The 16,193-nt window shown below is 52.5% G+C and overlaps 2 protein-coding genes across 2 annotated transcripts; one reads left to right on the top strand and one right to left on the bottom strand.

The window, feature by feature from the left end:
• Positions 1–139: 139 nt before the first annotated feature.
• CCM_01513 (50S ribosomal protein L12) lies at positions 140–885 on the bottom strand (the record flags this gene model as incomplete). Its single annotated transcript, XM_006666669.1, has 3 exons — positions 140–175; positions 237–542; positions 658–885. The coding sequence occupies 3 exons, from the start codon at positions 883–885 to the stop codon at positions 140–142; spliced, it is 570 nt and encodes a 189-aa protein (XP_006666732.1).
• Positions 886–1,257: 372 nt separating this feature from the next.
• Positions 1,258–16,008, top strand: CCM_01512 (midasin, putative; the record flags this gene model as incomplete). Its single annotated transcript, XM_006666668.1, has 1 exon — positions 1,258–16,008. The coding sequence occupies one exon, from the start codon at positions 1,258–1,260 to the stop codon at positions 16,006–16,008; it is 14,751 nt and encodes a 4,916-aa protein (XP_006666731.1).
• Positions 16,009–16,193: the final 185 nt, after the last annotated feature.

Genomic DNA, 16,193 nt, shown 5'->3' with positions numbered 1-16,193 from the left:
CGCAAGCGCTGTTGAAACTTTGTCTATGGTGGCTCATAATAACATTTCTGGATACTTGCAGTATTGGTACAATGATGAGAATTTTATTTTATTCTGCTAGATACTAATACACATGGTTTTATACATGCCATGAGGCGCTCTACCGCCAGGATGGGCATCGCAGGCCCTTCATATCCTGCAACCTCATACCCTATGTGATACACCCCTTGCTCTGTTTCCTTTTATTCCATCGTGACCGTGGCGCCGAGCTCCTTCATGGTGGCGATGATCTTCTCGGCATCCTCCTTGGGGACGTTCTCCTTCATCATCTTGGGCGCGCTCTCGACAAACTTCTTGGACTCGACCAAGCTCAGGCCGAGCATGCTCTTGACCTCCTTGATGACCTTGGCCTTGGAGGCAGTCTCAAATGCTTGCAGATGGAGCATGAAGAGGGTCTTTTCGGCGGCGGCAGGGGCAGCCTCCTCGGCTTCTTCGGCAGCGGGGGCAGCAGCGGGAGCGGCAGCGAAGCCGCCCATAGGGAGATCGGGGATTTTGAGCTTGGTCTGGAAGAGCGCTACTGTTAGCAACCACGGTATGTGCGTATGTGTCAGCCCCAAGCTGCGGTAGAGTTGTGTCTCTCCTGCGCCTGTGGACTCGGACGGTGAGTGGCATTCTTACCTTGAGGCTGGAGACAAGGTCGGCCGTCTCGAGCAGCGTCAGCTTGCTAATCTGGTCGACAATCTCGGCAATCTTCGGGTCCGTAGGCGCCGTCGCGGCAGCTTCTGTCGAGTTGTACCGTCTCGATGTGGCACCCAGGCGTAACGTCTGTGTAGGTGCTCGCAGGGCGCTGGCAGAGCGCAATTGGCGGGCGCAGGTGCGCGCCGCGTACCGGCAGGACATGGCCATGGCTGTGGAGGACGGAATTGGTGCGCCTGGTGATGCGTGGCTGGACGGGGGAGGGCGAGGAGATGCGATGAGTTTGAGCGAGTCGCGTGCGGTTTCTCGTCGGCTTGAGCAGTCACCCTGAAGTTTTTCCGCCAGCTTGCTTTCTCTGCTGGACTAGCGGCCCGCAGCTATCTCATTTCCCTACTGTTGATTGGTCCGGATATTTGTAGTACCACCACCGAACCAGATCCCTGCCGAACTAGCCAAAAAAAAAAAAAAGTTCAGCGGCCAGCCAGCAGAGCTCCAGTCAGTGTACGGCCAGAAAGGCATTTGGCACTTCTGCATACCCGTTTGAAAGGTTGCAAGAAAAAAATATTCGATACAGTCGCCATCATGGCCCTGATCGATGTTTCGAGGCAGAGGAGGTCACTCCTACAAGATGCGACCGTTTTACAACATCTGCCCGCTGATGTACTGGCCCTAATCCAGAGCCAGTCCTCCACAAGCCTGCTGGATGCCATCGCACAAGCGGCTCTCATCCCAACACTTACAGACCGCATATACGTGCATTTTGAAAATGTATTCCCCGACATCTGCGCCCGATGGGCTCTCCGTGCAAAGTCGGACCTGCAGCGTATATATGCTGTTTCTGCTGCCGCTAGATTATTACCATTGAGCCCCGACCTCGCCGCCTTTCTCTGGACCCAGCGTGAGCGACCCTCACGGTCCTCGCCGCGGCATCTGCAACCTCTGCAATTGGACGATATCTCATTGAGCCTGGGCGAATCAGACCTTCTCAAATGCTTATTGGCAACATGGCGACTCCTGAGTTTTGATTTGCGCGCCTTCAGCTCCATCGTTTCTGCGGCGCTCATGCAACACCTGTTCGCCCATGACAGTCGCGCAGTCCGATATCTCGCCATTCGTATCTTCTGCCAGCTTCTATACGCCTCGGATAAGAAGCTAGAAAATCTTGTTCAAACTCATCTTGGTGAAGAACCCGTTATGGCCGATTTCGACGGCATCCAGATTGACTATGGCTTTCTTTCACTGCACGAGCATGAACGAGTCAAGAAGACGCTTTCCTTGCGACGACAAATTTCGCAAAATATCTCAGAAAATAACGACACGGAGCAAATGCAACAATTAACACCATATTCTATCGCATACGGACAGGTATTGTTGCCCCGTCCGTATGGCCCAACTGGTGATCAGCCTAGCCTGGTCTTGACTGACACTACAATGTCTAACCTCGAATCCTTCGCAAAACTGTTGCGCAACCCTGGCCCGATTTTGCTTCATGGGGCCTCTGGAGTTGGAAAGACAGCTCTCGTTCAGGAGATTGCGACTCAACTTGGAATGTATTCCGAGATGGTCACATTGCATTTGAACGAGCAAACGGACGCGAAAATGCTCATTGGCCTGTATTCTACAGATACGAAGCCGGGCACCTTTCAATGGCGCCCAGGTGTGCTAACAACAGCTGTTAGAGAAGGACGGTGGGTTCTAGTGGAAGACCTTGACCGAGCACCGACCGAGGTCCTCAGCACGTTGTTGCCCTTGATCGAGCGCAATGAACTTCTCATCCCGAGCCGAGGAGAGACTATTCGAGCAGCCAGCACTTTTCGCCTTCTAGCTACCGTCAGAACGTCGCGAGGGCTGAACGGTCGCGACAACTTGCCCTCGTTGGTTGGAATGCGCTTTTGGCAATCCATTCACATCGAGCAGCTCACAGAATCCGAGCTCGAGCGAGTCGTCGTCGACACACATCCTATCCTTCGAAAATACACCACCGGAATCTTAGCTGTGCACCGTCGGCTGGCCCGATTAAGTAGCTCTCCTGTCACCACTGCCCGCGGACGCAGCGTAATGGACAGACAGTCGAATCTCAGGGATCTGCTAAAGTGGTGTCGGCGACTGAAAGAATGCCTGCTAGTCGCAGGATCAACGACCGGAGAGGAACCCATCTCGGAAACAACCAGAGATTGGATGTTTATGGAGGCTGTCGATTGTTTTTTGGGAAGCTGTCCAGATGTTGATTTGAGTAAGCACATGGCATTCGCGATTGCTGAAGAGATGCACTTGTCTAGGGAACGGGCAGAGCATTATTTGACTGCCAATATACCCCCCCTACACGAAACCGAAACTCAGCTAGCGATAGGCAGAGTGACCTTGAAGAAGAAGCGAGTTCAGCCAAAGGCTGCCAAGCCAAAGCAGCCGTTTGCCAGCACTGTCCATGCCAAGAGACTACTTGAGCAGATTGCTGTTGCTGTCAAGCTCGAGGAGCCGGTGCTCCTGGTTGGTGAGACTGGTATTGGCAAGACAACTGTTGTGCAACAACTGGCAGAGTCTCTCGGTAACAAGCTTATCGCGGTGAACCTTTCGCAGCAGAGCGAGGTTGGAGATTTGCTTGGTGGATTCAAGCCTGTCAATGTGCGTAGCCTCGCAGTCCCACTCAAAGAAGAGTTTGAAGATCTTTTTGATGCCACCGGCATTTCAGCCTCAAAAAACCCAAAGTACTTGGAGCAGGTTGGAAAATGCTTCGCGAGATCGCAGTGGTCCAAGGTTGCAAAGCTTTGGAAAGAAGCACCTAAAATGTTTGTCAAGATCGTCTCAGAGCTGGAGCAGGCTCATGCCCAGGCCCAGAAAGAGAGACAAGCCGACTCGCAACCGACGAAGCGCAGGAAGACACAGTCAAAACTGCAAAGTTTATTAGACCTACGGCCGCGATGGGAGACGTTTGCTAGGAATCTTCAGCAGTTTGAAGTTCAAATCGCGGCTGGGCCCGGTGGGTTTGCCTTTTCATTCGTTGAAGGTAATCTTGTCAAGGCCTTGCGAAATGGTGACTGGGTCCTTCTTGACGAAATCAACCTCGCGTCTCCCGACACTCTGGAGAGCATTGCGGATCTACTGACAGGACCCAATGAACGACCTTCGATACTGCTATCCGAGACTGGCGAGATCCAAAAGATTATCGCGCATCCCAATTTCCGCATCTTCGGTGCAATGAACCCGGCGACAGATATCGGTAAAAGAGACTTGCCAGCCGGAATCCGATCCAGATTCACGGAGCTTTACGTGAAGAGTCCGGATACCGACGAGAAGGATCTACTTCTCATTATCAAGACCTATTTGGGGAGCACAAGTAACAAAAATGATAAGGCGGCGAATGACATTGCGCGACTGTACCTCAACACCAAAAAGCTGGCTGAGCAAAAGCGCATCGTTGATGGTGCCAATGAGGTCCCCCATTTTAGTCTGCGAACCCTTACTCGTGTACTGATGTATGTCAATACTATCGGATCGCTTTACGGCCTCCGAAGAGCACTTTACGAGGGCTTTTCAATGGGTTTCCTGACTCTGCTTGATCGCAAATCCGAGGATATGCTTGTGCCGCTCATCTATCATCATCTTCTCGACAGTCATGGCGACCCCCAATCCCTCTTATCGCAACCCCCTAGGCATCCTAATGATGGGAAGAGCTATGTCAAGTTTCAAAACAAAGCACGCGATAGGCAATATTGGCTTTTCCAAGGCGATGAGCAACCTGTGGAAAGGGAAGATTACATCATTACACCATATGTTGAGCGCAACTTACTCAACCTTGTTCGCGCCACTTCCACACGGAGATTTCCCGTCCTCATCCAAGGTCCCACCTCGGCTGGTAAAACAAGCATGATCGAGTATCTCGCTAACTTCACCGGCAATAAATTTGTACGAATCAACAACCACGAGCATACGGACTTGCAGGAGTATCTTGGTACTTACGTATCTGGATCAGATGGGAAACTCAAGTTCCAGGAGGGAGTTCTTGTGCAAGCAATGAGACGAGGACATTGGATAGTTCTTGACGAATTGAACCTGGCACCCACAGACGTTCTTGAAGCGCTCAACCGACTCCTTGACGACAACCGCGAGTTGCTCATTCCAGAGACGCAAGAAATCGTTCGACCGCATGAGAACTTTATTCTCTTCGCGACTCAAAACCCACCCGGTCTCTATGGTGGACGTAAAATCCTCTCGCGTGCCTTCCGAAACCGATTCTTGGAGCTGCACTTCGATGACATCCCAGAAGATGAATTGGAGTTCATCCTGCAACAGCGCAGTCGCAATACATCGCCTCCTGACTGCCGCCGTATCGTCTCTGTCTACAAAGAGCTTTCCAGACTTCGCCAGACCAGTCGACTTTTTGAGCAGAAGGACAGTTTTGCCACCCTTCGAGATCTTTTCCGATGGGCCCTTCGTGAGGCCGAAACGCGCGAAGATATTGCTGCGCATGGCTTTATGCTTCTGGCTGAGCGAGTGCGGAACGATGATGAGAGACAGGCCGTGAAGGATATTATCGAAAAGGTGTTCAAGGTAAAGATTGATACACAAAAGCTTTACTCCGCGCAAGACGCACCGGAATTGAGGAGCTTTGCTGCCGAGCAGAACAGCCAGGGTGTGGTTTGGACCCATGCCATGCGCCGACTCTATGTCCTCGTTTCACGGGCACTCAAGAACAACGAGCCGGTCCTCTTGGTAGGAGAGACTGGTTGCGGCAAAACAACTGTCTGTCAGCTGCTCGCGGAAGCTCTCAAGAAACAACTGCATATTGTCAACGCTCACCAGAACACCGAAACCGGAGACTTGATCGGCTCCCAGCGTCCTGTTCGTAATCGTGGAGCCATCGTTGATTCTCTAGACAAGGATCTTACTCTGGCGCTGACGCTCGCGGGCATCTCCATCCCCGTGTCGCCCGAAGAAAAGTACCAGCTTTACGAGACTCAGGCGATCAACAGCGACCAAGTCGGCAGTGAGCTCAAGAATAAAATTGCAAGCAATGCTACCAGAAGCAAAGCCCTCTTCGAGTGGTCTGACGGCGCTCTAGTCGAGGCCATGAGAGATGGACAGTTTTTCCTGCTGGATGAAATTTCTCTTGCAGACGACTCTGTACTAGAGCGATTGAACTCGGTACTGGAGCCACAACGTACGCTGCTCCTGGCTGAAAAGGGCAGCGCCGATTCTTTCGTGGTTGGCGCGCCTGGCTTTCAATTTTTTGCGACCATGAACCCTGGCGGCGATTTTGGCAAAAAGGAGCTTTCGCCCGCTCTTCGAAACCGGTTTACCGAAATCTGGGTTCCTCAACTGTCGGGCGACGATGATATTTACGAGATTGTCCAGACAAAACTAGAAGATGATGTCAAGCAGGCTACCAAGGTCATCATTGCCTTTGCTGTTTGGTTTGGTGCCACTTTCCGTCCCATGGCTACCACACCATTTTCAATCCGTGAGATATTGGTCTGGGTTTCGTTTATGAACTCTGCTACAGCAAGCAAAATGCCGTTTGCGCTGGTTCATGGCGCCTCGGCCATCTTCATTGACAGCATTGGCGCCAACCCCTCCGCGGTTCTCGCCACAGATCCCCAGGCTACCCAGAGGCAGCGCCAACAGTGCCTCGACAAATTGACCGAACTCATCGGCGAGGACGCCTCTCAGCTTTACGATTCCGAGCCAGAGTTCAAGGTCACGCCAGACTGTCTGGTCATCGGCTCGTTCAGTATCTCACGCACGCTGGACGCCTCCCCGCTTGCGGATTTTGCCTTCCACGCCCCGACCACCAGAAGAAATACTATGCGGGTTGTTCGGGCTCTGCAAATGCAAAAGCCAATTCTGCTTGAAGGAAGCCCTGGTGTAGGAAAGACATCTCTTGTCGCTGCTCTGTCTCATGCTTGTGGGCAGCCACTCACTCGTATTAACCTATCGGATCAGACTGATCTCATGGATCTCTTTGGTACTGATGTGCCCGTTGAGGGAGCCGAGGCCGGTAACTTTGCATGGCGCGACGCCCCGTTCTTGCAGGCAATGCAAAAGGGCGAATGGGTCCTGCTCGATGAAATGAACTTGGCGTCTCAGTCCGTGTTGGAGGGTCTGAACGCATGTCTAGATCACCGTGGAGAGGTTTACGTGTCGGAACTCGACCAGGTCTTTAAGCGTCACCCCGACTTCCGCCTCTTTGCCGCGCAAAATCCTCATCACCAAGGCGGTGGCCGCAAAGGATTACCCGCGTCATTTGTCAATCGCTTCATTGTCGTCTATGCCGACGTGTTTACCGATGAGGATCTCAAACTCATCGCTTCCCACAATTTCCCAAACTTGCCCATCGACATGGTCAGCAAGCTTATTCAGTTTGTCACCGAAATGGACAAACAACTGGTGGTGGACCGCTCTTTTGGTGCCCAGGGCGGACCCTGGGAATTCAACCTGCGTGATGTGCTTCGCTGGCTCCATCTGCTCAATTCCCCAGACCCCATCCTGCAGCAAGGCCAGGCCGATGATTTCCTGGACATCATGGTCCGGCAACGCTTCCGCCTGCCACAAGATCGACATGAAGTCACCAAGCTCTACACCCAAGTGTTTGGAGCTGAGCCTCGCATCCACAGCCTGTATCACGACCTAAATGCCGATTCTAGCCAGGTTGGCCTCGCACTCCTTCCTCGAAATGCTGCCTCGCAGCCAGAGCGTTTACCGCCAATCAACATTGTCCCGCGTCTTCCCGAGCTAGAGTCTCTCATCATCTGTGTCAAGCAAAATATTCCTTGCATTTTGACCAGCCCCTCCGGCCATGGAAAGACGGCGCTGTTGGAGTACGTCGCGGCCTTGTCCGGAAAGCCTCTTGTCGTGTTCCCAATGAATGCAGACATTGACACTATGGATCTTGTGGGTGGGTTCGAGCAAGCTGACCCCCTTCGAGAAGTAAACGCCGCCATTCGCGACTTGCGCGCCTATCTGCATGACTCCATCATGACGATGATCCCTACCAAGCTCCCCGATTCTGTTCTTATCTTACTGTACGAGATTGACAATTTCTCTGGTGATAGAGACGAGATCTCGCGCATTCAATCCTCCATCGCCTCACTTCTCCAGGAGCTACCTGCCGACTCCGATGTTGGCGTACATCTTTTCAAAGTTGCTGCGCTTCTCGAGCAACCGCTGGTCCTCGAGAACCCTAGATTCGAATGGCTTGACGGAGTCATAATCAAAGCTTTAGAATCTGGCCAGTGGCTGGTACTGGATAATGCAAACCTCTGCAACGCGTCGGTGCTGGATCGTCTGAACTCTGTCCTGGAACCCAACGGCTTCTTGAGTGTGAACGAGCACTGTGGGCCAGGCGGCGAACCACGTATTGTGAGACCCCATCCAGACTTCAGAATTTTTCTCACCGTGGACCCAAGATATGGCGAGCTTTCTCGAGCGATGCGTAACCGAGCTGTCGAGATATATCTATGCGACACCCCTCCAAGTGTGGATCCCAGTCTTCATTACATCGCACCTGTTGAGAGCTGTCTCCAGAGATACCTGTCAACCCTTGATATTTCGCAGCTGCTAGAGCAGAACGGCAAGCCTTCTGAAGCCTTGCGCATTTCTCTTCAGAACGCGAGCTTTCAGGATCTCGCCATCCTCTTGCGCTTTACCAACGAATTCGGACAAGACTCGCTCCTCGCCCCTCATCTGCAGCATTTTGTCGAGTTTCTCCAATCCCCCAATGGGTCAGATGCCCGAAAGAGCGTCTCGGATCTTTATTCAACCTTGCCTGAGAGTCTCGTTACCGGTACAGCTCAATCCCAGCCTGTCCATCCTTTGAACAATTATGCGGTATCTCGCTTGTCACAAACTCAGAATTCAGCAGAGTGGGCCGCGACCATTTACGACACCTGTGTAGAGCTTTTCAGTGTGCAGCAATCCATTGACCACCACAAATCTTTGGCTCGGACTTCCAAACTCGGCGCTCTCAACAGACTACAGCGATCACTAATCAGTGACCGTGTTGCTGCCGTTTCAAAGGACTCTACTGTTCGATTGGCTGCTTTCATGGAGGCCGTACTGAGCGCTATTCGTGCATATCTTGGCAACGCACCATCGAGCGAGCATGATATCTCTACCAGATTCTTGCGCCTCATGTGGAACTACATCGCGCGCACTATCAAATTGGCTACTGAAGAAACGCTGGATGAAGCCAAGTTCCAGGCTCATCTTACACAAGGCACGCGGCTATTAAATAAACAGCTTGCGAAGATTGAGTCTCCAACCCTCTCCGCTCTAGGTTCACATATTCTCGAAAAGCTACAAAGCGACTTCGCGAGTGGGTTCAAGTTGTCCACGGGTCTGAGCATGGAACAGCTCTGGAACACTCTTCGGCCGCTTCCCATCCCCAGTCAGTTTATCTACGACGAGGTGCTTAAACTAGATCAACTAGTGGCAAGATTCGACGAGTTGCGCTGGAAAACACGAGCGAGTATCCCGGAGCTCTCCAAGGCGCAGCAGACTTTGGAACAAGCATACTCCATTGTTCGGTCAGGCGCCAGCAGCTCTGATGAACTTGTGCAAGAGCTTTCTGCAGTTGTTGAGGCCCTAGAGAGTCAGATTGGAGACGAGAACGGGAAGCGGGCGCCATTCTTTGCTTCGCAGTTCGAGAGTCTTAGGCAAATTGACATGCTGCGCGCAAAGCCCACTGCTGATGCTGGAAATAACGAGCTCTCCCTTTTGTCCAACATCTCCACTGGAGCTCGTTTGATGCTCGCAAGCACAACTGGCCCCGCGTCATGGCTTCAGTATGTCGACTGCTTGGGTTATCAAAACCAGTACCCTTGGGATGGACGCCTGTTGCTATCCACCTGGGCCAAGCTCAACAGCATCAACGCAGTCACTTTGAACTCTCTGCAGCTTCTCGAAACTGAGCTGCCAGCCTTGGGTCGCCAGATGACACAAATGACTTCTGCGATCTCGGCCAACCCTACAACCCAACTGACCCGAGTCTTGCAGATCCTGCTGCTTGATGTCTTTGCAAGCCACGGCGAAACATCTCGCGCCCTTGGTCAAGAACTTTTGGCCAAGGCAGCGGAGCTTAGCACCACAACTGTAGGCTGCGAGAACACACTGCGAGATGTTTGTTCTGCCAATGAAGACCTACCCGCCCATTTCAGGGAAGTTATCCTCGATCACTTCATCCCTTCGATTGTTGCTTTTGCTACTTCGAATATGTCCACCAGTGGCAACACATGGCATTGCGGCTTAGCCTGGACTCAGTTCACCATTGGACTTGCAAAGCTCTACGTCCCTGACCGTATATTTGACCCTCAACTCAGTCCCATGATGGAGCGCCAATTCTTCGAGCAACTCGAATCTCTCTTGAACGACAACCTCTCACATATCCAAGTATTTGACGAAATCTTTGCTGGCCAACTCACCAGTACTAGACAGCAGCTCCTTGTGGATGAGATAAATCAGCTAGATCCGCTCCCTGAAGAGGTGGTTGCTGTCTTCAGACCCAAACGATCTGAGTTGAGCCAGATCCATGCTGAGTTCTCAAATGTTATGAAATGCATTGTGGGCTCCGATATCATCACGACTTTGCAGTCTCATTCGGGCTCAGCAGATGGCGAAAGTGGCCTCGCTTTGCTGAAAGAAAATATCATGAGACTACTTGATCGCCTCGGTGCCCGTTTTCAGGCATACCAGGACATCACACGACCGGTTTCGAGTATTTTGCGCTGCTTCCTCATTGGTCTTTCACTCTGCAATTCCTCAAATGCTGACAATTTGACCGGCCCTGTGCAAGTCATTGCGGATGCCACCCCCTTCGTTGGTGGACTGTATATGGGCGGTTCTCTTGCAGAGGCGGACAACTCATTTGAGTTCCTTGATGTCGTAAATAGCAAAATTTCCATCAACGGGCAGTCTGAGCTCGATGATGAGTTACGGCAGCAGGTTTTCGAATGTTTCCACTCATTCTTTGATGACTGGAGCAAGCGTCTCGAGGCGGACAAGAAAGAGGAAGCTGCTAGAACGAGCATGTACCGATTCCGTGGGTCGTTCGAGGACGAAGAAGAAGTGGATGCCGAAGAGTTCAGCGAGCTGTTCCCCACGTATGATGACGAGAACACCTCAGTCAAGCCCAGCAAAGACAAGGATGAGGTACGCACGACGTCCGTGAAGGTAGCAGAGATCCACAAGAAAATCTTCCTGGAAAGTGACGAACCTTCTGCGGCCCTTCGCCGGATGTGTTTCGGCATTTGCAACCGCATAGTGCGCGAATTTGGTGACCATGACAACCTCAGCCAGGATCTACAAGGCAAATTTATCGGGCCTGTCGTGCTTCTGCTGAGCGAAAAGGTGCATGAGCTTCAAACACCACCAACAGACAAGACCTACAACTTTTACACACACGCCAACCTCACAGAGGCGCGCCAATTGGTTGCCGTTGTGCATGATATCCGCGCCAAGTTCCGAGAGCTGCAGATGGTTGATGAGATTGGTCACATGCAGCCCTTGGCCGACGTCATTCAAGCGTGTGATGGAGTCTTGGAAATTGTTCACACCGAGCCCCTCGCAAAGATTGTGCACAAGGTAGAGCACCTGCACGCTCTAGTTTACGAGTGGCAGTTTGGAGGCTGGGCCAGTCAGAAGTACGGTGCACTGGACTTGCACAATGCCCTGACCGGGACAATTATTCGCTGGCGCAGACTCGAATTATCTACGTGGGGTAATCTCTTTAACATGGAAAAGGCCAAATGCGAAGAGGACGCCTACTCGTGGTGGTTTATTGCCTATCAAGTTATCATCGCCGTGCCACTTTCGATGGCTGACTCCAAACCGGATCTTCAGACATATGCGACATCTCTTCTGCAGAGCCTGGAGTCGTACTTTTCTACATCGATTGTTGGCCAGTTCCGAACGCGAGTCTCTCTCCTCAGACAACTTTTGGCTCATCTGAAGGCACTCACTCAAGATTATCCGAACCTGGTGATCATCACTCAGGCAGTTGCTAACTTTCTTGCTTACTACGCGAGATTCGAAACGCTTGCGGATAAGACGATTGCAGCGGGTCGCGCGCCTATTGACAAGAAGATGAAGGATGTGCTACTCATGGCTAGCTGGAAGGACACCAACATCAATGCCCTGCGTGAGAGTGCCAAGAAGTCTCATCTCAAGCTTTTCCGTATTGTGCGCAAGTTCCGCGGCGTTCTAGGCCAAGAGATGAAAACCCTGATTATGCAGGGCTTGCCCGATGAAACGACATTCCCTGGAAACGCTAGCCTCGCCCGTCCTGCTGAGCATGTGGTTGCGCCTGAAATGTTGGCCCTGCTGGAGTCAAATGCTCCTGGTTGGCTTGCCAGCCACAAGCGCCTGGCAAACGTTATCAAGACAGTTTCTGTGATGAATAGCATTGCCAATACTCCTCAAATTACCGGAACTGTCGCTGACAGCCTCGAGTCGTACCTAGCTAGTCTGGAAGAGTCCATTGCGGAGCTTCGCAAGGAAACACCGGCCCAACTGACAGAGGAGAACAAGACTGAAGTGAAACACCTCAAGACAAGAAAGCGCAAGCTCTTTGCCGATACCTTGCGAGAGCTACGCAACATGGGCCTCCGATACAACCTTGCTCAAGAACCTCTCGCGGAGCAAGATTCCTTGGCAGTGGTCCTTGCATCTGGTACGAATATTACGCTAGATAGCTCTGCCTCTATCAACGAAGCCGAGTACTATTTCCACAAGATGCTAGATCTGGTACCTAAAGTCCGAGAGGCGGCCCGTGATCACTCGGAAGATCTCACTTCTGCCGAGGTGCTTCGCAGCATCGGTTTCGTTGAAGGCTTCATCTATCTCTCCCGAGCCCAGCGCCGAAACATCGCCACGGCCACTCGCTCCCTTGAGTCACTTCAGAGCGCTGTCACTTCGTTCACTAATCTGCGGCACTTCGAGAAGCTTGGTAAAATACAGAATCGCAGCGCGGAGAGCAATATTGAGACTCTGCTTCCTTGGGTCCTGCAACTACTAGGGTTCGGCATCAAGCTGGTGCGTTCTCATGGAAAGCTTCTTGGAACAAGCCACGATTCAGTCTTGGAGAAGCTTCAAAGCTGGGTCGGCCAGCTTGACGGATACCAGAAGACGCTACACGCGCTGCCAAATCTGCCAACAAATCTGACTTCGGAGTCGTACGAGACATCACACACAGACATTTTCAACGCATTTGTTCAAATGCGCGCTGAGCTAGCAGACATGATGCGGGAGTCTCCCAACCTGTCCTTCGTCCTCAGCTATATCTCGAGCTGGTCGAATACAGAGATCGAAGCGGCAAACTCCGAGCCGCAAAACCTACCTCTGGTCAACTTTGGGGGCATTCTGGCAAGACTCAGTGACACGATATTAGTGGCCGTGGAGGCGGCTAAGAAGAAGGCTTTCGAGGTTTCCACGAACGAGGAGGAGCCAAGCTGGTTTGTGAACCACAATGATGGTCTGTTCTCAGTGATCAAGCAACTGCGGATGGATGGATTCTCCAAGAGCGTCGAACAGTCTCTACAATTACTGGAGCAGTTGGATCTGAGCTCAAGTGTGACGAGCAGTGCAGCCGCCGGTATGATTGCGGTTGTCTCACCGATTCTACAGGAGTTTGTCTTTTTCTGTCAAAAGTCGGTTGAGAATGCCCTCAGTGTGCATAAATCTACAACACACATGGGTTACGTCTTGACTCGCGCGTTTACTCAGATCGGCACCCAGGGATTCTGCACGCCGCAAGAAAAATCAGATGAGACCTCTGGCGAAGGCAAGGTTGAGGCCGGTACTGGTCTTGGTGATGGTGAAGGCGCTGAGGAGGACATTAGCAAGGATATCCAACCTGATGAGGACCTCACTGAACTCGCGCAAGAGGCGAATAAGGAGCAAAATGGCGAAATGGAGGACGAGAAGGACGCTGTTGATATGGCTGATGAAGAGCTTGAGGGTGACCTGGGCAGCGTCGACGCCGCTGACGAGGATGAGGAAGATGGATCCAAGAATGGAGAAGAGGAAGAGGAAGAGAATGACATGGATGAGGAAGCAGGCGATGTCGATGATTTGGATCCCACCGCCGTTGACGAGAAGATGTGGGATGGTGAAGACGAAGAGAAGGCCGACAAGGACCAGCAGGGAGAAAAGGCGCAGGGTCAAAAGAAGGAGGATGATCCCATTCCCGACGAGACCAAACCCAGCAAAGACGAAGCCGAGAAGGAGGCGGATGGTGACGACAAAAAGGATGATACCCAAGAGGACGAAGCCGAGGATGAAGATGAAGAGGTCCAGGCGCAAGAAGAGCTAAACAAGCAGGACCAGAATGTGCAGGAAAATGATACGCTTGCACTACCTGAGGAAATGGACCTGGACCTGGAGGATGAGGAAGAAATGTCTGGTGACGAGGACATCGACGACTTCTCAGATGTTGATAAAGATGAACCTGTCACCGAACAACAGGAGGACAATCCTGATGAGGACGGAGAGGAGGAAGTTGGTGACGAGACACAGCAAAAGCCTGCTGAGCCCGAGGAAGGCGAGGGAGAAAGCGAAAAAGAAAACGAAGAAGATATGGACGTCAATGCTGTCGGTGAAGATGAGGTCGAGGAAGATGTCAAGGAGCCAGACCAGCAGGAGAAACTGGATGATGAGCAACAAGAGAATGCCCCGGATCAGTCTGATCCCACAGATGCAGCTGAGCTCGACAATGCAGCCCCGAGCGACGTCAAGAGCTCTGGACAGGACCAAAACAAAGACGCCATGGAGTTGGATGACCAATTCCAAGCTAATGCAGCGGAGCAAAACGAGGGTGATATGGGAGAGGCCGGCGCAGATGAGAACACCAGTTCGGGGAACAAGGGTGCCATTTCACGTACAGAAAAATCGGCCGAACAGCAAGACGAGGACGCAGCAGAGCCTGAAACCGCGCGCAAAGACCCATTCAAGAAGCTGGGGGATGCTCTGGAACGCTGGCACCGTCAGCAATCCGATATCAAAGAAGCTCAGCCGAATGAAGATGTCAAGCAGGAACAGGGTAACCAGCCTGATGAGCAGACGCAACGAGAATTCCAGCATCTCCAAGACGACAAGACTGCGCCTGATACACAAGCCATGGGCACCGCAGACAATGAAGACATTCAACCAATGGATGAAGCCATGGCTATCGATGAGGAGAAGAAGGACCCAGAGAGCCGCGTCACTGAAGGAGCTGATGACCAGGAGACAGATGAAACCCCTGACGAAATGGATACCACGGAGGCAGATGGCACCAAGGCTGATAATGAGCGCGAAGATGATGGCCGATCCGGTGTCAAGACGCGCCAGGGCAACTATGACAGAGAGCCAACGCCTGAAGAAGACGGCGTCAAGAAGGAGGAGTTAGAGGAAGACGAGTCTCTCCAAAACGCCTCTGAGAAGCTATCAATCACGCACATTTCCGACGAGGACCGTCATCTGCGCGACCTTGGCGACTGTCTACGAGAGTGGTCCGACTTCCAGTCCAAAACTCACAGCCACTCCCTCTCCCTGACGTCGCAGTTGCGGCTCATCCTCACGCCCTCGCAGTCGACCAAGCTCTCGGGCGCCTTTCGTACCGGCAAGCGGCTCAACATCAAGCGCATTATCCCGTACATTGCGTCAAGCTATAAGCGGGACAAGATTTGGATGCGGCGCAGCGTGCCGACCAAGCGCACGTACCAGGTGGTGCTCTGCGTCGACGACTCGCGCAGCATGGGCGAGTCGTCGTCGGGTACCCTCGCCATGGAGTCGCTCGTCATGGTGGCGCGTTCCCTCGCGATGCTCGAGGTCGGTCAGGTCGGCGTACTCGGCTTCGGCGCCAACGTCTTTACCGCGCACCGCCTCGCCGACCCCTTCTCGGCCGACGCCGGCGCCAAGGTGCTGCAGCAGTTTTCCTTTTCTCAGGACCGCACCGACATTGTGCAGCTCATCCGCCAGACCATTGACAATTTCCGGCTGGCACGGCAGCAGCAGGCGGGTGGCGGCAGCGCGGATCTGTGGCAGCTGGCGCTCATCTTGTCGGACGGGCTGACGCCGTCGTCGGCGCACGACGAGATTCGAAGGTTGCTGCGCGAGGCCATGGAGGAGCGCATCATGGTCGTCTTCATTGTCATGGACGACAGGGACAAGGTATCGGGCGACAGCGTGCTGGAGCTCAAGGAGGCCAAGTTTGTCAACGAGGGCGGCGAGAGCAGGGTCGTCATCGAGCGCTACCTCGACACGTTTCCGTTCCAGTACTACTTGATTGTGCACAACATGGAGGAGCTGCCGAGTGCGCTGGCCGGCTTGCTGCGTACCTGGTTCGCAGAGGTTAATTCATGAATGTTTTTTGTTTCTTTTTGTTTCGTTTTTTTTTGGTTTGTGCATTTGACAAATCTTTCTTGCTCCAGCATATAGACGGAAGGATTGCGACACTTTTTTGCATGCATACTGGCGTTTTTACGGAATTTGAGGATTATAGGAGAATGATGTTGTCACGTTTTATAGAGTTTAAAAGCAAATTTCTG

The sequence above is a fragment of the Cordyceps militaris genome, assembly GCF_000225605.1.
Source record: "Cordyceps militaris CM01 unplaced genomic scaffold CCM_S00001, whole genome shotgun sequence".
Classification (NCBI taxonomy): Eukaryota; Fungi; Ascomycota; class Sordariomycetes; order Hypocreales; family Cordycipitaceae; genus Cordyceps; species Cordyceps militaris.
This window is presented reverse-complemented; position numbering and strand designations above follow the sequence as displayed.